The sequence below is a fragment of the Parastagonospora nodorum genome (assembly GCF_000146915.1).
Source record: "Parastagonospora nodorum SN15 chromosome Unknown scaffold_3, whole genome shotgun sequence".
Classification (NCBI taxonomy): Eukaryota; Fungi; Ascomycota; class Dothideomycetes; order Pleosporales; family Phaeosphaeriaceae; genus Parastagonospora; species Parastagonospora nodorum.
Window position 1 is genome coordinate 299,079 of NW_001884551.1, and position 22,961 is coordinate 322,039.

The window sequence follows — 22,961 nt, forward strand, 5'->3', positions numbered from 1 at the left end:
CAATTCAAGCCCCAAAAAACCTGAAATATGGCATTGAAAGACTGTATCCAAGTCTACAGCTTAATAGCAAACTGCTTCAGATACTCATAATGCTCCACATTCGCCGCCACAGTATCACGAATGACCTTGGCCCCCTCCTCGCCATACTTCTCCTTCCACTCCGCAAACAATTCGTCGTCGCTCTTGGGCGCTTTCTTGTGCGTCCTCTGCCTCAACTCAGTGCTATCCAGCGCATCCTCATGGAACCCCTTCCACTTCTCAAACGCCTCCTTCGCAATCTCTTGGTCCTTCTCGGTGTCCCAGATAAGCATCTTGGGGTCCCACTCGATGCCGGTGGATTTGCAGAACGCCTCGATCATGTCGGATGGGTTGTCTAGGAGATCGTCGGCATCGATGACGCAGATTTCAACGCCGGAGCTGCTACCGTTGGTGCCGTTTGAGGTGCCGTTGGCTTCTTCTGATCGGCCGGCGAATTTGGGTCCGATCTGGCCTTCGCTGCGGAGGTAGTCGAATAGGCGGCGGAGTTCTTCGTAGCCAGCCTCGTCGGGGCGGAAGTTGTAGAAGCCTGTCATTTTGTCCAGCGGAGGGATCGTGCAGCGGTAGTAGCTGGGAATGCTGTACTTGGGATGGCGGATGAGGAATGTGAAGTGGTAGGTTTTGAGGAGATCTGCGGGGATGACGGTAGGGTTGCCTGGCTCGCCTTGAGTGTTGTATGGGTACAACGGAGCGTCTGTATGGGCGCGAGACTGGACTGGCGAAAGTTTGGTTGTGTCTGTCCCAACGCCGCGGCGGTAGTTGGCAAGCGATGGCGCAACGGTTGCCGGCTTGCCGTTGGGTGGTATCCAGTATTGTGCCATATCTTTGATGAAGGCGCGCTTGCCCTGTAGATTGTGAGCTCATATTCATCAATCGTTTCAAAAGTCGACTGAGGTAGACGTAATAAATCGCCATCTTGCAAGTATTCATCAAAATCCCACCACCAATCTCAATCTGCCGCTTCCACGCAATGAAGCCACAATCAACCGACACCACCGAAAATGCAGTGCGACCTCGAAAATGGTGTACCCTTCATCCTCAACCATCTCTTTTTTTTAAAAAAAATCCACATACCTCAGAATTCTCCTTCGCAATCCGATCAAAAATTGTCCTGTACGTGCTGTCCTTATACCCGCTCTCCTCCCTCGCCTTCGCATCATCCTCATACCGTTCCGCCAGCCTCTCCGGTCCGAAGTAGTATGCATCTCCGAAAGGCTCGTGCACACATTGGAGCGTCTCGTGTCTGGTCATGAAGACCTGAGATTATTGTCGTTAGCTGGATTAGCGTGTGGAGCGAGAGAGGGTGTGGCATACCCGCTCGAAAGCCGTCGAGCATGCTCGCGGGTGTGTGGCTACGAATATTGGTTTTTGCGACATGATTACGGTTATTGGAGGGATGTGATGTGTAAAATGGATTGAATTGTACGAGACTTATGTTCAAGTCGCAAACTCGAACCTAGTGGAAAAACACCGGGTCCCTTTAAAGATCTTATACAAATTCTCAACACAACCTTGGGAAGCCGCGGTTCCACAATTCCCGTGTTGGGACTTGTTTCCGCAGCTCTACCTAGGTAGCTAGTGGGACCTAGAACCGGCAGCGGCAACAGACGGCAAACAATTGTCGCATAACAAACGAGGGACAGACGCCTTTGGCCCTGCGTTCATCGCGGCGCTGCGCACTGACGTCAATCGCCTCGGCGCACGACCCCTCAGTGGGGAGCTGTTCATGCACGTTTGGGCGATGTGCCGTCGGGCAATCGCACGCTAGGCCTAAAACTTTCAAAAGCCAGGGCAAAAACACACCTCTAGTCGCGCAACGTCTGGATGGTAGTGAGTCTTGAGAGCACGACATTGCGTGGCTGCGTTACGTTGTCTGGAGGATGCGAAGCGAAAGGAGATTTACTTCTACATGTCTAGGGTATGCTTTTTAAATATGCTTGTTTGTGGTATCAAAAACGCCTTCGCTATGCTCATGTTCAAATGCTCTCACGTTACTAACATCTGTGCCCTGTCTGTTTCTTACGATGATGACTTCGTCAGTAGAAAACCGACGTTACACTCAGGCTGCTTGAGCACCTCAAGGAACACATCGTCGTCGACAGCAAGCGCCAGCTCATCTTCATCGAGCTTGTTCCCACCGCTCTGCTTCAAAATGCTGGTATCGAGATGCCGATATTCCATCAGCATCCGGAGCTTTGGCAGCTTGGCCGCGCGTTTGGCTTTGAGTTTGGATTCTTGAGCGTCCATGTCGACTTGGCTCGCTGGTCGTAAGGTCGTGAAGTCGTCCTCATCTTCGTCCTCCTCCTCTTCTTCGTCTACTGGCTCAGGCTCGAGTTCGACTTCCGCCGCGCCATGGCACTCGCAAGTGCATCCTAGCAAGTCATGTGTTTGACAGCCCTCTCTCTCATCCAGGCGAAATAGGTCGCGCAACTCGTCTTTCGAGAAGGAAGATGCGGAAGCTTTGTTATCAACCACAGCATTTGCCAGGCCCATCTTCATGACTTGGCGCTGGTAGATCTTCTCGTCTATGCCACCTTTGACAAGGAAGCGGTAGATCTTGACAGGCAGCTTCTGACCATCACGATGGATACGTGCCATGGCTTGAAGGTCAGTGGCAGGATTCCAGTCAATATCGAAGAGCACGATGCGACTCGCGCCAATGAGGTTGAGCCCGACACCACCTGACTTGGCAGACAGCAAAAAGGCAAAGGAAGCTGCTTTTGGTGTTTTGTTGAACTTCTCCACGAGAGCTTGACGCTTATTGGAAGGTGTGCTGCCGTCTAGCCGCAGGTAGGTGTACGACAACGATACAAGCATGCGTTCAATCATGTCAAGAGTGGTCGTGTAGTTTGAGACTATGACAATTTTCTCTTCGGTAGTCGTGTGAATGCGATGTACAAGGCTGTCGAGGAGGCGGAGCTTGGTGCTGGAAGCGTGCGAATTAAGGACATGGGGTGGCACGAGAGGGAGCAAAGCCTGTAGCATCTCGGAAGGAGTGGCCTCGCCATCTTTTGTGGTCTTGATCAAAGACGGACTGTTGCAGACCTTCTTCAGTACCATGATAAGCTGAAGTGCCATATCCATGTTGCCGCCTACAGCAACTGAGAAGAAAGGCGAGGATAGAATGGCGCGGTACGCCTCAGCTTGAGCTTTGGTGGGCTTGCAGAAGACAATGTGTTCTGTTTTGGACGGCAGGTACTTACTGAGGACCTCAGCGGTGCGTCGAATCATGAAGCGACTTGTTAGTGACACTAGCTCTTTCCAGCGTGCTTCACCTTTCTCAAGCTCTGATTCGCTTGCTTCGGGTTGACGGCTTCGCAGGATGGGTGCTTCGAAAGTGCGTTTGAAAGCGGACCGCTGTCCGAGCAGTCCAGGGTTAACAAAGTCGATGGCAGTGTAGAACTCGCCCAGATCGTTTTGCAAAGGCGTACCAGATAGGATGATTCGGCGTTCGGTGTTGAGCGACTGAATTGCCAACATCGCTTTGTTGTTTGCAGTCTTTAGCCTGTGGCCCTCGTCGGCAATGACAATATCAACACCACTGCCTTTCTTCAGCTCTTCTTGCACAGTACGAAGCATCTCATAACCGATGATCATGACATTGTAAGCCTTGCCCATGGTAAAGTTCGTGATCTTCTTGTCCTTGCCATTGGCCACGAAAACGCCGATTCTCTCATTACCCAGCCATTTGCGGAACTCGCGCTTCCAATTGTCGACCAAGCCGGCAGGACAGACGACCAGTGCTTTTTTGACAATTGGCTGGCTTTCGTGGATTGGATTTTGCTTCATCAGCGTCCACAGTAACGTGATGGTCTGTAACGTCTTGCCCAGGCCCATCTCATCAGCCATGATAGCGCCCTCGCCCTCGCACCGCATGCCCATGACACATTCGTACAAGAACTTTACGCCCTCGCGCTGATGGTCTCTCAGATGCTTGCTCAGCACAGGATCGACTACGACGTCCACAATTTGTTTTCCCTTAGGAGCGGACTCGGGTCGCTTCATGACGAGCGCATTGGGTAGATTCGGGTCGTGGCGTGGCTGTGGGATCGACGAATTTCGCTGGGGTAGCACCGTATTCGATAGTAATGGCGTCTTGAATTGTTGCTTGCGTGAAGCCGAAGGCTTGTACTCTGGCACAACCTCCTTGTCCTCAAACGCTGCGATGGCGTTGCCAAACATGCCGCCCGCCTTCTTCGGCTTCGCCTTAATGGCAGGCGGAGCTTTGTATGCCGGTTCGACGCGTTTCAGTTGCTCCGTCGGCGCTGCCGCAGCGGTTCCCAGGAACACGCGACCGGACAAATAGTCAGCCTTCTCCATGACTCCATCGATCTCGATCTCCTTGCCTCCTATAGACAGCGCAGAGCCAGGTAGCAGCGGTCGGCTGCAGGCACCTCTTCCCATTTCTTTTCCCGTATCGCTGTCTGTGAGCGAAGCAATTCCGCCCACTACAGCAAGTACGCCATCGCCATCCCATGTCTTGTTCTTCTTGGTCGTGTACTTTCGCCACAACACGGTGTAGTAGCTGCCATTGCTGTCGTTCGGTGGTGACTGGCTCGGTGCAGGATTCTTGACTGCGACGAGGGGCTTTCGGCTTATCGCTGCACTGCTCGACGAGTGTTGGTCGGAGGAAACTCTGCGCTTCTTTAGGGGTGGTTCGCCATTTGTCGAATCTGGCCGCACAAATGTGGGAGCCCGGAATGGCTTCATCAGGGGGCTTCAGTTTTCCTTCCCTGGCATCTGAGAGCGTGAGTGTTGGTTTGTAAAACGAGCTAAGGCTGGTGATGTCCAGATGGAAAGTGCCCACGACGCGTGCTGGAAGGCGCGAAAAACACGCTAGCACGATGGCACGTGACACATTTCTGCTTGTAATCGACACCACTAAAGTGTTTCGCCTCAACGCGCTAATTACATTCTTGAGCAGGGCTCCCATTCGATCTGGTTCACGTCGAAGCATATGTTAGATACTGTCCTACATGACGTGATCTGTAGCAGTACTTGTCCTGACAAGCGTTATCTAGCAGTGTGAACACCTCATGTGCTGGTTCCCACGCATGCCCACGTGTTCAACGCTGGGTAGCATGTTCACGTACATTCGACCGAGTAATTGACTGTCCATCATCCTTTTATTGCTAAGTTGAGTCTGTTGAGGGGCAAAGTAATGCGGCCTCCACTTTCTTCGCGGCGGAGCAACTCTTAGACACTTGCTAGATTTGCCACTTTAATATACCATGCTTCCGTTGTTTCTGCCAAAGGGCCACCCCACTCCCTAGCCCTTCTTTTTTCAAGCCAGTCGTAAGCAGCCCGACTTATGTTTTCTCCCTGCAACCCAGAGTGATCCAGCCCCAGAGTACTCTTTGTAATCGATATTCTTCCTGAGTCTGTTCGCATGGTCTACCGTAGCCCTGGCCGCACTTGTAAACGTGTTGACGTCTAAAGCGCCGTGGTACCAACGCATAGCACTTGCATCTATATTCTCCAAAGCAAGCCCCCACTGCTCTGCGAACGATTTATGATCGTATTGATAACCAACCGTCCCTTGTCTGTGACTTTCCTGCCACTCTGCGCGTATTAATTTGATCCGGGTATCATCTCGTTTTTTTTTTCGTGAATGTCCATGTACAATCTCGTTTCAGGGTTGTAGCCCATGAAGTGATAGTAGCCAGGGACGTAACGAGCAACGACAGTGTGCTCGGGTGTAACATGCGCAAGGGATGGAGGATACGAACAAGTGGAGAGGCCTGCGGCTGTTCCCCGCGGCACGCTAGGCCAGGACTTCTTAGTGGCCGAGAACCTTGGAAGGTGCAAGTGGAACGCAGGATGAGCTCGATATCTCACCACGGAGACGAGACGCATTTGTGTGTATGGGTAAACTGAACGACCCTGGAGGATTTAATCGAGGTCACAATTATCAACAGCACATGCTGCATAATCGTCTCCAAACATGCATCATGACCTCGGAGAACCTAGGCGCCAGTCAAGCATGTCCAAATCGTGTATTGATGGATACCGAATCCTGTCAAGCCGTCCCAAGAAGACCACCAAAACACCACAAACTCCTCGCCAAGACAAAGGCTCTTTTCGATCGTACAGGAATCGTGGCTTAGAATTGGTCTAGGGTCATGCTCATAGAAACATCCGTGTGCTCAACCATCTTCATGAATTCCTCGAAGCTGATCTTACCGTCGCGATCTTGGTCAGCCTCCATGATGGTCTTGTCGACAATCTACTGTCGTTAGCATATTCATTGTCCGCCACGCCCTGTATCAACGCACCTGCTGCAGTTGTTGGTCCTTCAAGTTGCTGCCAACCATCATCTTGAGCACGATGAAGAGCTCGCCGTTGCTAATGTAGCCGTCGCGGTCAATGTCGTACACGCGGAACGCGAACCGCAGCTTCTCCTCTTTGTTTCCCTTGCTGCTGAACGCCGAGAGACCGGAGACAAACTCTTGGAAATCGACGTCACCGCCACCGTCCTCGTCGAAAATTGCGATCATGCGTGTTGCCAGCGGGTTCGAGGAGATCTGGGGAAGTGCTAGGAACTCGTCGCGCTCAATGGTACCGGAGTTGTCCTGTACATGGGGTTAGCAGGAGGTTCCAGGGTCTGATGCAGGCCATGGCGCACCTTATCAAGCTTCATAAATCGCTTCCTCAGCCTGTCCACCTCCTCACGGTCGACTGTATGGTGTTAGCATGCCATTCTCAGCCCCGCAGGCCCTCACACGAGCAGCTCCTCTAGCTCTGGTTCCACGCACAATTCGAGCCCGAGGCTATGTTGTCCAGAATCGCCGACGGCTGGTTTCCCATCTTGGCGGCTTGTTGGGGGAGTAGATTGTTGGTGTTGCGAGGAATAGTGCTGCCGTGGTCGTGGGGTCGGTTTGCCTTGTCGCCTCGGGGGACTTCGTGATGCGGGCCGCCGCTAAGGGTCTTGCCCGCCACGTCGTAATTGGGCAGGCACGTCCGACGTCAATTGCCAAGGCCAGACATTCACTTCCGAGGTGCAGCTTCACTGCGACTACCACATTCACGCTTGACGATACGACTTAAATGCGACAAGATGGAGCCAGATTTCCCAACCGAGATTGCGTCGACACTGCAAGGAGCGTCCATCAATCGCCACCCGTCCCCGCGACACGATCTCAATCCGTCAACAGCTGCGTCGGAGAAACAGCCTGTGACTCTCGATCCATATGCCGATCCAGATGCTGATTCAGATCTCGCCGAAGATGAGATACCAGTCAGCATCCTCAATCCCATACCGCGGAAGCAGAACATGCCACCGCTGCCCGATCTTCGATTCGAACAGAGCTACCTCAAGAGCATAGAGTCGGCAAAATCTTGGAAGGACGTATTATGGATTACACTGAAGGACCAGGTACATGCAGAGGATTCCATGTGGCCAACCCATTGGCTAACCTGATTAGGTCATATTCTGCTTCGCACAGGGCGTACTATGGACCCTCGTACTCAGCGGCTGGCGGCACTGGAACCGATCAGCCAAGTTCAGCGGGCAGGGCGTCGGCGCAAAGATACGGCGATGGTGGTGGGGTGTAAACAACTGGAAAGTACCAGATGCCAAGTCGCGGCTGAAGGATTCAAAGCTGGCGAAGAATGTGACCGAGGTGAGTCTTGCCTTCTTGAAAGTATGGCGCCATGTTATACTCACCCTACGCAGAGATTCTGACCAGTGCCATAGTTCTACGAGGCGGAGTTCTCGAGCGCGGCACAGGATTAGGAATATATACGGGCATTGCATTTACCGGCGTTAGGCATGCGATTCATGATGAATGGACTTATGCACAGATCAAACTCCATCAGGAAGGACAATACCATATCCCAGCTCACTGAAGATAGTGCAACGTCTTTGTCAACGTCAAACTTCTTTCAAATCGAGTTAACCTCACTCTCTCCCTCCCCATCTACATCTCCTAATACCCCGCAGGATATGGCGGCTCCTGCTGCTCATACTCCATCTTGCCCTCCTCCTCATCCATCCCATAATCCCCACCACCACCACCACCCCGCTTCTTCTGCCACCAAACCACCAACAGCACCCACCCCAAATGCGCCGCAAACGCCATCCACGTCAACACCACATTCCCCAGACTAATCTTCATGCTCACCTGACTCCCATACACGGGCGCCGCATACCCCAACGCCTGCCCCAACATCATCGGATTCAGCGCGCCCGCAAACCCAATCGCCACACTCACCCACGCCGCCACAATCGCATACCCTGCCTTCTTCCCCGGGCGATTCCGAAAGACCAGAAACGATACGAAGATGATGAATAAGAGGATAGCAGCGCCAGCGGGAAGCGGGTACATCGCCCCATACTGCATTTTCTTGACCGCTTTGATGAGCTTTACATGGCTGTCGTCCAGCCCGTGATCGCCTTTAATAAAGCGGCTGCACGTCCAGTTAGCCACGGTGGGCGTGGAGATGCAGATGCCGAAGTAGCCGATGCGGATGATAGTACCGGTGGAGGGGGAGATGGCGGCGAGGTAGAGTTTTACAAGGATCGCGGAGTTCAGACAGCCGAGTGAGACGATGCCGTAGAAGGCGATGGCCAGTGGGGCGAACCAGTTTATGTAGGCGCCGTCGACGAAGAGATATTTTAGGAAATGGGCTAGATGCGGGTGTTAGTGTGTATCAGTGGGAGAGTGGGGGCTGGGACGGACTGAAGGTTCCTTGGGGCATGGTGGCTGTGTGACTTTTGGCTTTAAAGGAGAACTTTGGCGGATTGGGGGAAATGGTGTGCTGTTCAAGACCGGCTTGAAAAGGTGGAAGTGATGGACAGTAAGTGGAATGGTCGTTTCGATGCTTTGGATTGGATTATAAAGGAGAGAATCATGTAAACATTTTATAGGCAGATGTTTTCTGCGTGTGTGATGGGCGCGCAGTTGAATATGCAGTCGTGAAGGCGGTACTTGGAAGTGTGTAGCACTCACAGTCTTTAGGACTTCATAGACGTAATCACCGATTCAATTCGAGTACGGAATGAAGCTTATGGGTCACTTAAATATAGATCTACTCGGCGAACTGCACACTCAAACATACATTCACTTGTACTTGCAATAATCTACCATGTCTCAATAAGGAACCACTCAATTCAACAAACTATTCCTTCCCAAAAGATAACTTCACAGCTGTAAGCCTAGAGTTTAGTACAAATCACTCCACTTCGTACTCCGCTTCGACGCCTTGCCACCCTCCTCTCCCTCCACCTCGTCTCTATCAGCATCCTCAAACGGATCCTTCTCCGCATACCCAAACCCACCATACACCGAGTGCCTATGCGGCTTAGGGAAGTTGTAAGCCATCTGCCTATCCGAGCCTCGCTGTGGCGTCGGACCGTTATCATACGACAAGATCGTCGAGAAATCACTTGCTTCTGAATTGCGCGAGGAACTCACGCGTGCTTTCATCGGTGCAAGTGGAGGTAGAGCCGCGCTGGGTGATGTGAAGGCGCGGCTGGGAAAGCCGGGGAGATTGACGATGGTAGGACCACTGGTTGGAGTTTGCGGGCGAGGGTTGTATGTGCGCTCGCCGGTTAGTATGGTCGTTATACTGTCGTGAGGAGCGAGGGTGTCGTTTGAGCGTTGGCGACCCAACAGCGGGCGTGAAGACTCAGAGGAGCCGCGCGCTTGATGGCCGGAGTGGCGGAAACCAACTTTCTCGAGAGGAGTATGCGGAGTGATAGTCGGTGAGCGTGGGTGAGGTCCGATCTTGGCGTCGGGGGTACGCGGACGAGAAGAGTGGTGTACTGATCGCGGGCGGACGGATGGCTGGTGTGAAGAGCGATGGTTCTCATCCTGGAGCTCTTTGTGCTTCTTCTTGATTAGAATTCCCAATTCCACAGCCTCAAAGAGCGCTGCGTCGCCCGTGGTGGTTGCCCTAATCCAATACCGAATGAGGCGCACGCGCTTCGACTTGGGGCTCTCCAGCTGGTGCACACCGAGATCTGCAAGTATCAGCCTATGTGTAGCGAGCTTCCATATCGGAAAGCGGGCAATCATGCCGGCGTACAGAGCGCACAGGACCTCGGAGTCTGAGCCGACTCGAGTAAGTAGACAAGCTGGGCACTTATCATGCTGATACTTCCAAGTCGACCCGGCGTCGATGGGTCGACGACCTTGAGGTGCAGAAGCCTCCGTCCTGAAGTTCCGATCGAATAGTTCTCCCGCAGGCTCGATTTGACGGATCTTGCGTTCCTGTGCCTCAGTCAATTTGCCTGCCAAGATTACCGGGTAGACAAAATTGCCAACAGCCGTTCCCAACTCGTACTTTATCCACGACCATAGCTCTGTTAATAGGTCAGCGTTAAGATCTTTGTGTATGGAGCACAGATTGCTGGAGCTAGCTGTGGGCCGGCTGTGAAGAAAGCATCCTACTGGGAAGAGCTTTAATTTCCTTTTTTTTGACACTGGGACTTGAAGGATAGAGACAAGTTTCTTCAAATCCGAATTGTGAAGACGCTTGGTAGCCATGTGTTTGGTCATGTTGAGTGAAGGTTCTGTGACTGACGATTCGTATGTTGATAAACGGATCTGGTGTGGATCAACCGGAGATGAACTGGAAAAGTTTGTGACTTGTAGACGAGAGGATGGAAACCGCCCGCATTTTGGCACAATATTGAGTTTATATTGCATTGGTGCCGTCGTAAATGGTCCTCAATGCCATGGCCGCAGTGGACAGTGTGGGGTGACCGGTGTACTGTGAAAGCACAATGCAATAGGTTCGAGCGGAATCCTCTTCGCAAACTTGAGGGAGACGGTGCGGGCCGCAAACATTGTTTGATTTGGCACAATGCGCCCTGTTGGGCCCTTTGGTGCAGTCGTAATTATCCAGCGTGGACTAGACTAACAAGATTAGCATGTCACCGAGCAGCGCGTTAGCTACACCTTCATGCAACATAAGTATAATAAGAGAGCAGTGTGAGGTGCGTCAGTGATTGAGGATATGAGTCCAATAAACGAGCATTATGATTGAGTGTCATGCCAGACGACCCAAGAACGCCGACCGTGTTCGTACAATACATGAGCATAAAAACCCGCGAAGACGAATAACGACAACCGCTAGATGAAAGATGGAACTTCCAGAAGGATCCAAGAATGTAATACACAAGAATGAAGCGAATGTAGGGGTCCTTCGAGCATTTGTACACCAAAACTATACATTACCTATCCCGGATGCAGAATGTTTACATAAAGCAAAAATAGCAGTTCAAGGATAAGTGACTTTAGTGTGAGCTCTCCATGCCCAACACATTTGCTCTCCGGCCATGCAGGTTTGAGTTGACCATATTCGTTAGGTCTTTGAAGTTTCCCGCTGGGGACGAGATGCTTGTCGCCTTCTTACGCGACATGCGCGGGGTCGCTACGCCCGCAAGGCGTACGGGCTCCTCAACTGCCGTAGCACTTTCGGCAGATGCCATCTTCGCCTCGTTCTCAATCTGTTGATCGAGCTTTTGCTGGGCGGTGCGTCGGGCCCGCTCATATTTCTCTTCCACATTGCCCTTATACATGGTTCCACCAAGTCGGTCGAGGTAAACAAAGAATGGCTGAGAAAAATTGGTCTTGATGCCCCAACTCTGGTGGTGGATGTCATGATAAGCAGCGTTGTTGGGGAAGATCCAGTGAACGGGGTCCCACGGGAAAGCATAGCCACCGTGATCGAGCACGGTCTTGATAGTGGACCCTGTAAAGAACCACATCGACTGGCGCATGGTCATTCCAGTGAGCAGATACGCAAGACCCGCGCCTAACGTGTCCAGGGCAAATCCCTCAAGTGGGTGGTTGTAGAGAGCTCCGTAGGCGTACGGGACATAGAGACGGTGATGGCGTGAGTGAAAAGTGACTGGACTTGTTAGTGAATCGCGTGATGTCGCGCAGAGAATGCGACTCACCATATAGCCACTTGTTCATATGCATGGCGCGATGCAGCATGTACTCCCAAGCATCGATAATTACAATTGCTGCTGAAAATTGGAAAGCTGGAATGGCAAACCAGTATACGAAGCTGGCGAAAGAGAGCTCCCATGATGCAAAAGCAGGGACTAGTGTCTGCTGTCCTGCGACAGCAACCGTCTGGAGTAGCTCAGGATATCTGCCACCCATCACTACAGCTGAAAGCGCGGGCTGCGACTCAGCGAGCTTTGTAGCTAATCCCACGGGATCCAAACCAATAGTAGACAGAGCGTAGGGTACTGCGCGCTGTGCTAGCCGGATCTTCTGCGCATACCAGGCCACGTCGTAGTCGGCCTTTCCAGTTGTTGGTTCTTCGTCGAAGACTGCTAGCCCAAGGGAGAATATGACTTGGATGACTTGCTGGAATATGACATCGCGCAGGACTTCGTATCGCGAAACATGGTTGCGCTTGAGCACTTCTGCTGGTGTGTGTAGGCGGTATTGAGGGAACAGGTCGTATACGTCGATAAGATGGAATGTCAACGACACAAGCCAGTATCCGATGACCGGCAGCGCAGCTGTTATGACTGCATCAGAGATCCACGAGTACAGCGGCGGGAGAGGCCGAAGTGTGTAGGCGGGTAGCGGAGGAAGGTCGTATGAAGTCGCGTTTGCGCTCGCCATGTTGCGGCGTGCGAGTGCAAGAGCTTCGCAAAATCGGAATTAAGTATGTGTATGTGTGTGTGTGTGTGTGCGTAAGCAGAGGGTGAGGCTGCGTATATAGGTGGGCGGTGCTGCGAACAGAGTTGTAAGCACACGGAGACGAGGCGGAGCTGGGCCGGATGCAGCGGTCCAGGAAATTAGGGGAGAAGGAGCGATGCTGTCGAAGAGTAGGAATTCGCGGCGGCAGGATAGATACGGCTCAGAAAGGAGAGGCTGAGGTGAGCAGAGCGAGATGCGGAGCGGGTCGTGTGAGGGTGGAGAGAGATGTCTTGAGCGAGCCCGAGATCCAGGAGACTTCAGCGCGTCATGCCATCAATGGGATTCTCGCCTCCGGCATCCGACCGAGCCCTGGCCGCTGGGCGATTTGCCTCCCTGCAGGGCTGGTCACGCTAGCGCGCATCCGGCATAGATCCACTCTGCTTTCACTTTTCGACCCCACTAGGCCTTGGAAAGATTTCCTCCCACTTGAGGACGCCAGCGCTTCGTTCTCCGCTCGACACTCCACCGCCTTCACTCACCCCCTCCAAAACAAACCGCACAACACCGTCACCATGATTATCTTCAAGGTGCGTACACATCGCTACACGTTGCACGCTACACACTGCGCGCAGCTACCCCGCCTTCCCTCGAGGATAGGGTAGCGACATGCTCTGCCCAGAGCCCCCCAGACATACTTGTCGCATCGTGCTAATATTCCACTGTAGGACATCATCACCGATGACGAGATCATCTCCGACTCGTACGACCTCAAGTTGATCGACGGCGTTGCCTACGAGGCCGACTGCAGGAAGATCACCGTTGGTGGAGAGTCGTTCGGTGCGCTCCCCTGCCCCACGTTGGTCAACACGCAGCAGTGTAGACTAACCGCAACACAGACACTGGTGCCAACGCTTCTGCCGAGGAGGCTGAGGAGGGTGCCGAGGACAACCAGGAGCAGGTCATTGATGTCGTTCACTCTTTCCGTCTGAACGCAACCGGCTTCGACAAGAAGGGCTATCTCACATACCTCAAGGGTGTGTATAGCCAGCGCGACTTCAGCGAGCAGCCACTGACACGTCACAGGCTACATGAAGGCCGTCAAGGAGGCCCTCAAGGCAAAGGGTGCTGACGAGTCCGAGATCAAGGACTTCGAGAGCAAGGCCCAGGGCTTTGCCAAGAAGATTATTGGAAACTTCAAGGACTACGAGTTCTACACTGGCGAGTCGATGAACCCTGACGGCATGATCGTCCTCCTCAACTACCGCGAGGATGGTGTTACCCCCTTCATCACCGTGTGGAAGCACGGTCTTACCGAGATGAAGGTTTAAGGGATGGTCGAAGATTGAACTGGGTCATTGAGTTTATGAATACCATGCATGGTGGATCACTACCACGTGCAAAAAGCGCCACGAATCTAGACGACATCTTGATCACTATTTGTATCTGTACATGTGCCCCCTTGTGATTTTGCTCCAACTAAATATGTTCTGGGTTAGCATCATTCATGAAAGCTATGCTCCGTTAATCGCAGGGTATCAGTATAGCAACTTTTACAACATTTCAACTCCTTCTGATTGTGACTGTCTTGCTCGTGCTAGCCATTTCATAGGAGAGCCGTACTAGCCTGGACCCTTGCCAAGCCCAGCAATCTTTTGTAAAGCGGAGCATTCCTTCACCGCTTCATCGTCTGCTCTGATTACATTGATGGATCTACCTCGCTTATCTATGCAGCTCGTGCAACGTGAACTCCCGCGCGAACATGATTTACGGTCTCGTGATCACGCGTTAGCGCCGACGCGCCTCATCCCACACATTGCGCACAGACCTGCAGTCTCTCCGCATTGCCTAGCAGCGCAGCCTCAGGTACCTAGAGCCGGCCTCCAGGCATGTTCCCTTCATCGTTCTCTCTCATATTTCTCATAAACTATATCGCACTTCGTTCTGGTTAGGACATGGTAATATGCGCCAGTCGCCGCGCCTGCTAGGCAACACTGCGGGAAGGAGCGATAGCGGGCGCCCTGAGCCAACCATTACCGGCTCGCTACCACCGACTACACCGCACCACCCCAAAACCGGCGATGCTCTCAACAACTTGGTTATTGACCTCGAAGACAAGTGGCGACTAGGCCTCAGAGTCCGCGGACCTCTTTGGTCACCGCAGAAGACTGAGAGAACTCCTGCTGAGACCGTGTATGGCCTCATCAAGAGGCTCTTTTTCTCGGCGAGACCTGCGCTAGATGCAGCTCTCGATAACTTCAGAGAAATAGCGCCCGCATTTGAGCACAACAAGAGATTGGACTTGTTGCATGGGATTCTGAAAAGCAAGACACTGTCACCCATTTCAAGAACTAGCACGCCGCTGAATGAGCCACCCAAAAGCTTAGGGTCCGTGCACATCTGTAAGTTACAGCCCGATATAATTTCCGCCTAAGAGCTCTGCCTGGTTGTTACTGAACAGGTTTCACATCACGCTTATGGCTTGTCTCCCGTTACCCGCCTTGCGCTAGCCTCAAAGACATCAGCGTCCAGGGCGAGACTGATACTCCGAGATTCGCAACTCTGAGAACATGTCGTGAACCATAGAGACTCTCCAAGCATCTACAACTGCTAATCTGTCACAGCTAGTCAAGCTGCCCGACCCGGTGGCCTCTTTGACAACTATAGAAGCGATGCACACGATTCCTATCAGCAAGATTCCTATCAGACCGCGCTCCTAGACACCGGTTCGCCAACAGATGCGGAAGAAGATGACTTCTACACGCCTCCCTCGCCGACGAGGTCGACGGCATCCGCACAACGACGCGAGGCAAGTCGATCCAATCCGAGGAAGCGTCCGTCAGACGGTTCAAATCCCTCTGAAAGCTCGCCAAAATTGACAAGGACAACGAGGAAACAGTCTATCGATCGATTCCGCGTACCCCAAGAACCTGCTGTTCAAGACACCTTCAAGAAGCCGACCCTGCAGATGGCGCGCTCCTTCCACCAGAACGATACCAGTACTGTTGCACACTCGTCATCGGCAAATACATCGTTCAACAATCCATCTGTATTCTCTTCGCAGCAGACTACGAATACCTCGTTCAACGATAAGTCTGTGTTCTCTTCCCAGCAGACAGCCAATACTTCCTTCACGACAGATGGGAGTGGCGACGAGCCACCGACGAATTGGCGTCCGAGGAAGAGCTCAACGAGCCTTGAGTATTTGGGAGATTCTGAGGCCATAGCCGTTCTATCAGCAAGTGAACGTGAGATCTACGAGCAAGAGAAGCAGCGGGAGGCCGATCGAATATTCTCGCAAGGAGCCAGCCGAGAGAGTAATTCGACGTATGGCTCGGTCGATGAGGACTTGTTTTTGCACGCCGAGATTGGCACAACCCGGAGAAGTGGCGCACCTCTGAAGCCTAATAAGGATACCAAGAGCCATGAGTCCTTACAGTCCCCTGATGTCACACCGGCCAAGCAGCCCCATGTCGACACGCCACATACGGAAACTCCAGATGCTGTACAGACTGATCTCAACGACTCTCCGTGGCGTGTGCCTTGGTACATCCGCGATCTTCCGTCAAGCAATCTTTTCGTTGATGATCTGCCAAGCGAGCTGAACACATGTCCATACTTTCTAGCCTTCATCGGTTGTCGACTCAGCTCAGTCAATAATGTCGCCATAAGAGAAGTCTTGAGGCATGTAGATCTATCCCGTGCCCGTGACGACCCGAGTCTGTTTTGGAGCAACATCGGCGAGCACCTGAAGACGCAACCATGCGAGTCGAACGATGTTTGGGCAGCGGCCAAAAGGTCTTTCGAAGGCTACTCCTTCAAAGGCAAGCTAGGCTTTGAAAGCGCGCGGTCCGGGCCCGTTTTCCGGCTTGAACTCTTACCCATCCAGAAAGAGAAGTCAAGTCTGTTCCAGCGCATGTATGGCTCTGACCGATTTCTTTACCTGATGTTCCCATCTTTCCAGGACAAACCAGACCGATTTACGCTTGCTCAGCTGCCATTCCTCCAGACGCAATGGAAGATTTGGATTACTCAACATCATTCGTTCCTAGGAAGGAAATGGCGCGTCTTCCACGTGGAGCCCATGAAAAGGAAAGGCGGCTCTCGAAAGTCTGGGGACGATGCAGCCGATACCCGTGTGATACTGTTTGCCACCGAAGGAGCAGGGATCGACCAACCCATGTCTGTTGGCGAGATGATTAATGGGTTCTTCAACTTTGAGCAGAATATGGATCAGAACTTCTGCAAAGCATTTGCTCGCTTGGATCTTGGACTTTCGCGGACTATCCCAACCCTGTCATTCAAACCGTCGCAGATCAGGCGCATGCCAGACACTTATGCGGACCGTACTCCAGAGGCCCAGGAATTCAACGACGCAACACTCGACTGGACAGAGCAGTACGATAGGACACCAGTGATGAACGACGGTTGTGCGAGAGTCTCTGTAGGCGCTGCATTGTTAATATGGAAATTCTGCCAAGATGCGACGGGTTCAGACGAGCCTCTTCCGAGTACTTTACAAGGACGTATTGGTGGTGCCAAAGGAATGTGGATGATCAGCGCTGAGCCACACACGAGGGATCCTGCTCATCTTGATATCTGGATCGAGGTAACAGACAGCCAGTTAAAGTTTGAGCCAGCACAGGAAGATCAAGCCGACGACAGACCGTACAACAGCCACAGACTGACGTTCAACTATATCAAGCACAGCTTTGTCAACGGCTCGTCCGACCTGCACATATCTTTTATTCCCATATTGGTTGATCGGGGCGTGCAGAAGAGTACCATTGCAAAACTCATGATCAGCCGCCTCGATGATGAGCGCAAACAGCTGCTAGAGATGTTGGATGACCCTGTTCGACTGCATAATTGGGTCACCAAGCAAGGTTCCGCTACTCCGGCACTTGGGATACTCCCATGGCAAGCTGCTCTTCCGCTGACGCTGCCTGAGAAGGCAAAGCTTCTTCTGCGCACTGGTTTCCAACCGTATCAGAGCCCTTTCCTTGCTAGAACCTTGAAGCGCTTTGTTCAACAACGACAGTTATGGATGGAAGAGAAGCTTCGTGCTCCACTCGGCAGAGCCACATATTTGATAGGACTCGCAGATCCGCTGGGTATACTGAAACCTGGCGAGGTTCATGTGCAATTCTCGAAACCCTTTTTGGACGAATATGGTCGGAACACGTACCGCAACCTTGCGGGCGAGGAAGTTGTGATCACTCGGCAGCCTGCGTGTCGCCGTTCGGACATGCAGAAGATGCGCGCCGTATCTCACCCACAATTATCGCATCTCGTCGACGTTGTTGTGTTTTCATCAAGGGGGATATATCCAGCTGCCGGTAAGCTGCAAGGTGGAGACTATGATGGAGATACCTTCTGGGTCTGTTGGGAGCCTGATCTCGTCGTTCCATTTCTCAATGCTCCTGCACCTTTGAATGATCTAGAACCCCAAAAGTACGGGATCAAGAAAGATACGCGAAAGCTGACAGATATTATGAATCCCCATGACCTATCCACTGTCGATAATCTGCTTAAGGAAGCGCTTGAATTTCGTATGACTCAATCATTACTTGGAAAAGCGACGACCTTCGCTGAGAAAGTTGCATACAAAGAGAATCGAATCTATTCAGAGAGATTGAATGCTCTTTATGATGTGCACGACCTTCTGGTTGATGCACCAAAGCAAGCATACAGGTTCGACGACGAAGATTTCAGTCGCCTTGTCAGACAAGAACTCCGTTGCGGGAATCCAAAGAAACCGGCATACAAAAATGCAATGGAAGCAAGTGCCAAATCCAAAGCCATGGGAGACGAAGGAAATGACACCCTGAAGGGCCTGAAACACAAACCCGACAATGTAATCGATTACTTGTACTTCGAAGTCGTGAAAAAGCACAATACCGAAACGCGAAAGGCGTTCAAGAACGCTTTGCCGAAGGAAGATGACGACGATGCAGATCTTCGCGTACCGTTTCTCCAGCTGAAGAACATGGATGACACAGTGCTTGATAGTGAAATTGATCGCCTTCTCACAGGCATTGGCAAAGTCATACAGGATTGGAACCGCAGCTTAGGAGACAAGTCCGAGCTCCAACCCGACAAGTACAACAAGCTCGTGGACACCTGCTTCAATAAGTTCAGAGCTCTCATGCCGTCTCCGGCCAACGCATCGCACCCTCAAATCGCGCCTTTGATCTTCCCGTATTTCGGTCCAAAGCATCCGACCCTCTGGGAAACTATCCGAGCATCCGCGCTGTACACTGCCAATCCGAAGAAACATGCCTTCGTATGGAACATGGCCGGTCGCGAACTTGCGAGGTTGAAAGCCGCAACCAATGCAGACACATATAGCATAGTTCCAGCTGTGTTTGCGGACATGAAGACCAAGCCCACCAAGGTCGTCAGACCAGACGACGGAGCCGAAGACAGCGAAGACGATTTTGGGAGCGCGTTGGAGCAGGTTACCGGCTGATGTCGTCAAAGCGCTTTTGAGGATTAGATATCCTTCTACTTTGCGCGGTGTCCCGCTTCACAGAAGCTGAAAGGAGACATCGCGCAGCATGGTTTTGCTTCACGCAAAGCCTGCACTAGAGTCACCTTTGCTAGTCCGAAGGACTCACTGAGCCATTCAAAGCTATCTGGATAGATGGCGGGGAGAGATGTGGGGGATATACATGGCACATTTGTAGATGCTGCTTGGACACTCGTTTTGCGTAATCGTCTTTTTCTGCATAGTCGTTCGTTACCTGCTTTGTCGCGTTGTTATACTTGCCATTTTGCGCGTTAAAAAAAGTTTTTGGTCGTAGCACTTCGTCTGCTTGCAGTATACCCCTTGATGATGGCGACGTGTATATCAGCGATCCGCATATAAAACTTGCTCAAGAAAACTACTGAATCGATTTGGGTATCACATCTCATATCTCACGCCGGCCCACCCCCAACCCCCATCCCCGCAACTCTAACCTTCTTTCTCTCCTCCTCCCGCCTCGCTTCAACCTCCTTCAAAAACTCCATGCGTCCCAGATACGCCTCCTTGGTCTTCCCATGCGTATCCAGCTCCTCGGCGATGCCCTCCTTGTCCACAAAGCCTGTCCAGTCCATGCGCGACTTGTCCACGACATTCAGTTTCTGCGCCTTGGCCTTTGCTGCGGGGAGTTCTGGCGGTGGCATGTCTGTGCGTGTGGTGGTGCTGGTAGTGGTGCGCGGGTATGTGAGTTGGTGCTCGGGGGCGAGGGCGCGGACGTAGCCGGTGGGATTAGGATCGAAGCGCGAAGGGCGGCGCAACGGGCGGCGTATTTTCGAGGTGTTGGCCTTGGTTTTCTCAGGCTTCGTGGGTTCTTGGAGGGTGGTCCAGCCGTCAGAGGTGTATTTGTCGAGGTGGGAGCGGGGGATGGACTTTTCTTCGGTGGTGTCTTGGCCGGCGAAGGTGTATGTTTTTTTAATTTGGATTTGTTCTTCTTCTTCCGCGGGGAGGGGTTTGGGGGCTGGAGTTGGTGCGGTTGTTGTGGTGGGCTTCGGATGGTCTGGTTCGACGGGCTGGATGGGTTTCAATGGCGCGGCGGTCATTTGCGCCCATAGTGCGTCGACATCTACGGTCGCGCCCTCTGTTCGTGCGAGAGGCTTCTTTTCGACTTGCTCGACTCGCCGCTGGGCGCGTGTCTTTATCAGTCCTCCCTCGCCTTCGGAGAGGAGCACGTCTTCGTCGTCATCGCCCTTTTTGCCCTTCTTCTGCTTCTTCGACTTCTTCTTCCGTGCAGCCTGTATTGTCACTTCGTCGCCGGAATCGAGGTCGTCGTCAACGGGTGCCTTGCGCTTGGTGCTGCGTGATGTGGGTTTCGCTGGCGCATTGTCCTCGTCGGATGAGCTTGATGCTTCTTCGTCCTGGGGTCCATCGTCGGGTTTGAAATCCTCGTCCTGGGACTCATCATATTTCTCCGTATCTTCGGCTATGTAGTCTTCGTAGTATACCGTCGCCATTGTGATGTGTGTGCTGGTGTATGCCGAGAATTCTCAATGCGCGTCGCGGGATCACCGTTCACGCGAGATCTGCCGCTAAGACCGCTAGCGTGTGCAGGGGTGTAGCTCCAGACAGCAGTGACGTGTGTGGGGTGTGGTTGGATGCGACAGGGCAAGCGGCGCGTCCAGAATCAAAACAAGACGAAAGCATGCCGCCCGCCCAAAGCTGACTTCACTCTTACACCATTTTCATTGCCATCGCGTGATGCGCATATCCCTCCATCATTAGCCGTCGCATCCCACTTCGGACGAACATTCACCATGGCGCCCGTCGAGCCCGAAGCCGCGGCGCGCAACAACATCTTCGCATACGCACCCTTTGGTGGTCAAATCGCGCTCGTCGTTGGACTTACGGCACATGTCCTCCTCGTTGCGCGTCGCGCTGCCAAATCGTTGCCTCCTACCTCTTCGACGCGCTCCCAGCAGCCATTGCGCCGTCGGTATGCCATCATTTTCTCCACTCTGGCGGCACTGTCACTGGCTTCTGTGACAACGTTCGCTGTGATCTGGCGCGCCATGTCATACGTGGACTGGCTTCAAACGGGCACATCCAATACCAAAGACGGACGTTGGTATCTGGGAGATTGGGTCTATGATGTCGATCTGCATGCGCAGTCAGACGCCGTGGCCGTGAGCAAGCCGGAAGGCTTCTTGTACACATGTCAGCATTTCGTTGGGCTTCTTGCATCTTCCATATTCTTCGGTATCGAAGGTAAGATAAACAATACAGAACAACATGAAGTGTACTCACCCCTTGTTTTCTAGGCCATCGACGCAATCTACATGCCTCTACCATCGCTGCTTTCGTCATATTGGGAGCTACAGGTAGCCTTGGTTACGCCTTGAGCTTGTTCTTCGTCACCATCCTATACACTCCTTTGACGCTTCACCAGGATGACTCCCCCCTTCATGATGCTCTTTTCACGCCATCACCCGTCGTCTACTACTTGCCTATAATCGCTTCGATGCTGTTCTTGTACAACCTTCCAACAGCGTTTAATGAGCACGCCTTCCTAGCCCGGAATTTCAGTGTAAATAAAATCAGCTTCCTACGGTGGGGCAAGATAGCTGTGCCCCTGCTTGTTGCATTCGCTCCTCAGTTAAGCCGAACATGTATCGTCTTTTGACATTGTTTGACAGAGAACAGCTTGTCCCTGTGAGCCTAGGGACGCCAACATGTTTCAAAGACTGCCGCCCATCGTTCCTACGCACGGGTATTCCCAATACCTCTCTGCCATGTCGTTTATGCTCTATTGGATATTGCTCTTCGCCGACATCACCAAACACACGCCTGCAGAACCTCATAGCACCGTGGACAGGCTCAAGAAGCTCGTGGGGCTATCGGTCAACAGTTCACTCAACAGCAGAATTTTGTCTGGAATCAGCGAAGCTGCTCAGCTTCTGAAGAAAATCAGCAAGGATCCAATCATCAGCGCTACTTCGACCGACGTCCTCTTCACAGTCATCAGTCTTCTGACCTGGACCTTCACCCGTGATCAGGATGTTGAGTCGATACTCGAGAACAGTATGCTAGCTTTCCTCGTCCCCAAACACGAGAAGCACGTGGCTTTCGAGGAGGACGCAAAACTCGCTACTGATCTCCAGCCCGAACCCGAAGTATTGCTCGATACCACAACTCCCAGGAAGCGCGGACGTCCCTCCAAGAACAAGTCCATCTTGACCTCACCTGCTGCATCGTCGACGGGCTCCATCCGACGTAGCTCAAGGAGGTCTGCACGCAATACTGACATTGACTCCGACGTTGATTCCACGTATCAGCCTAGCTCTACAACGAAGCGAGAAGTTGCAGAGACGGAGACTGATGGAACACATTCCGAACAAGATCTTGTTCAAAGTGCAGAGTCGACGGCACTTGCACTGTTTCTGACATTTGCGGGCGGCTTAGGACAATTAGCTGCCGGCGCTCTCGGTGCGGAGGTGACTGGTCCGCGGGAGTGATATTGTACGAGATGAGGAAATGATTGTATGAGGACAACGAGGGAACTGGCGTATGGGTCTGGGTTGTGTATCAACAGGTCGGTGCTCGAAGGGAGTTCTTTCATTGTGGGTCCGCAGAGGTCTCGATATCCTGGAGTTGTAGTTCTGTTTGGGACGTGGTATGTTAGTGTACGAGTGTAATGCGATTAATCAATCTTCAACATTTCATGCAGGTCTCAACCAGATACATTCTTCACTGACTGAAGGAAGGGGTGGGGCATGCCATTTCCTGACTCGAAGCTTAATGCGGGACGGCACGAATGTGGGGTAGCTTCACGACGCGAGGCTTCGCACGTGCGTCGT

At 52.5% G+C, this 22,961-nt stretch overlaps 11 protein-coding genes across 11 annotated transcripts; 5 read left to right on the forward strand and 6 right to left on the reverse strand.

Annotated features, from left to right (window-relative positions):
• Positions 1-53: 53 nt before the first annotated feature.
• On the reverse strand, positions 54-4,746 carry SNOG_01979 (hypothetical protein; the record flags this gene model as incomplete). Its single annotated transcript, XM_001792548.1, has 6 exons — positions 54-881; positions 1,111-1,293; positions 1,351-1,467; positions 1,682-1,756; positions 1,840-1,909; positions 2,096-4,746. The coding sequence occupies 6 exons, from the start codon at positions 4,744-4,746 to the stop codon at positions 54-56; spliced, it is 3,924 nt and encodes a 1,307-aa protein (XP_001792600.1).
• A 1,393-nt stretch (positions 4,747-6,139) lies between these two features.
• SNOG_01980 (hypothetical protein) lies at positions 6,140-6,843 on the reverse strand (the record flags this gene model as incomplete). Its single annotated transcript, XM_001792549.1, has 4 exons — positions 6,140-6,262; positions 6,312-6,608; positions 6,662-6,714; positions 6,792-6,843. The coding sequence occupies 4 exons, from the start codon at positions 6,841-6,843 to the stop codon at positions 6,140-6,142; spliced, it is 525 nt and encodes a 174-aa protein (XP_001792601.1).
• A 250-nt stretch (positions 6,844-7,093) lies between these two features.
• Positions 7,094-7,771, forward strand: SNOG_01981 (hypothetical protein; the record flags this gene model as incomplete). The annotated part of the gene is made up of 3 exons (XM_001792550.1): positions 7,094-7,411; positions 7,461-7,679; positions 7,733-7,771. The coding sequence occupies 3 exons, from the start codon at positions 7,094-7,096 to the stop codon at positions 7,769-7,771; spliced, it is 576 nt and encodes a 191-aa protein (XP_001792602.1).
• A 193-nt stretch (positions 7,772-7,964) lies between these two features.
• On the reverse strand, positions 7,965-8,736 carry SNOG_01982 (hypothetical protein; the record flags this gene model as incomplete). The annotated part of the gene is made up of 2 exons (XM_001792551.1): positions 7,965-8,665; positions 8,718-8,736. The coding sequence occupies 2 exons, from the start codon at positions 8,734-8,736 to the stop codon at positions 7,965-7,967; spliced, it is 720 nt and encodes a 239-aa protein (XP_001792603.1).
• Positions 8,737-9,200: 464 nt separating this feature from the next.
• SNOG_01983 (hypothetical protein) lies at positions 9,201-10,829 on the reverse strand (the record flags this gene model as incomplete). The annotated part of the gene is made up of 2 exons (XM_001792552.1): positions 9,201-10,342; positions 10,754-10,829. The coding sequence occupies 2 exons, from the start codon at positions 10,827-10,829 to the stop codon at positions 9,201-9,203; spliced, it is 1,218 nt and encodes a 405-aa protein (XP_001792604.1).
• A 449-nt stretch (positions 10,830-11,278) lies between these two features.
• Positions 11,279-12,629, reverse strand: SNOG_01984 (hypothetical protein; the record flags this gene model as incomplete). The annotated part of the gene is made up of 2 exons (XM_001792553.1): positions 11,279-11,895; positions 11,945-12,629. The coding sequence occupies 2 exons, from the start codon at positions 12,627-12,629 to the stop codon at positions 11,279-11,281; spliced, it is 1,302 nt and encodes a 433-aa protein (XP_001792605.1).
• A 508-nt stretch (positions 12,630-13,137) lies between these two features.
• Positions 13,138-14,083, forward strand: SNOG_01985 (hypothetical protein). The gene is made up of 4 exons (XM_001792554.1): positions 13,138-13,234; positions 13,373-13,484; positions 13,544-13,681; positions 13,731-14,083. The coding sequence occupies exons 1-4, from the start codon at positions 13,220-13,222 to the stop codon at positions 13,973-13,975; spliced, it is 510 nt and encodes a 169-aa protein (XP_001792606.1). The 5' UTR covers positions 13,138-13,219; the 3' UTR covers positions 13,976-14,083.
• Positions 14,084-14,607: 524 nt separating this feature from the next.
• On the forward strand, positions 14,608-19,116 carry SNOG_01986 (hypothetical protein; the record flags this gene model as incomplete). Its single annotated transcript, XM_001792555.1, has 2 exons — positions 14,608-15,046; positions 15,269-19,116. The coding sequence occupies 2 exons, from the start codon at positions 14,608-14,610 to the stop codon at positions 19,114-19,116; spliced, it is 4,287 nt and encodes a 1,428-aa protein (XP_001792607.1).
• A 410-nt stretch (positions 19,117-19,526) lies between these two features.
• On the reverse strand, positions 19,527-20,621 carry SNOG_01987 (hypothetical protein; the record flags this gene model as incomplete). The annotated part of the gene is made up of 1 exon (XM_001792556.1): positions 19,527-20,621. The coding sequence occupies one exon, from the start codon at positions 20,619-20,621 to the stop codon at positions 19,566-19,568; it is 1,056 nt and encodes a 351-aa protein (XP_001792608.1). The 3' UTR covers positions 19,527-19,565.
• A 300-nt stretch (positions 20,622-20,921) lies between these two features.
• On the forward strand, positions 20,922-21,425 carry SNOG_01988 (hypothetical protein; the record flags this gene model as incomplete). The annotated part of the gene is given in 2 exon segments (XM_001792557.1): positions 20,922-21,372; positions 21,391-21,425. 2 exon segments carry the CDS (start codon positions 20,922-20,924, stop codon positions 21,423-21,425), a joined length of 486 nt encoding a protein of 161 aa, XP_001792609.1.
• Positions 21,426-21,836: 411 nt separating this feature from the next.
• Positions 21,837-22,619, forward strand: SNOG_01989 (hypothetical protein; the record flags this gene model as incomplete). The annotated part of the gene is made up of 1 exon (XM_001792558.1): positions 21,837-22,619. The coding sequence occupies one exon, from the start codon at positions 21,837-21,839 to the stop codon at positions 22,617-22,619; it is 783 nt and encodes a 260-aa protein (XP_001792610.1).
• Between the last annotated feature and the right edge of the window lie 342 nt (positions 22,620-22,961).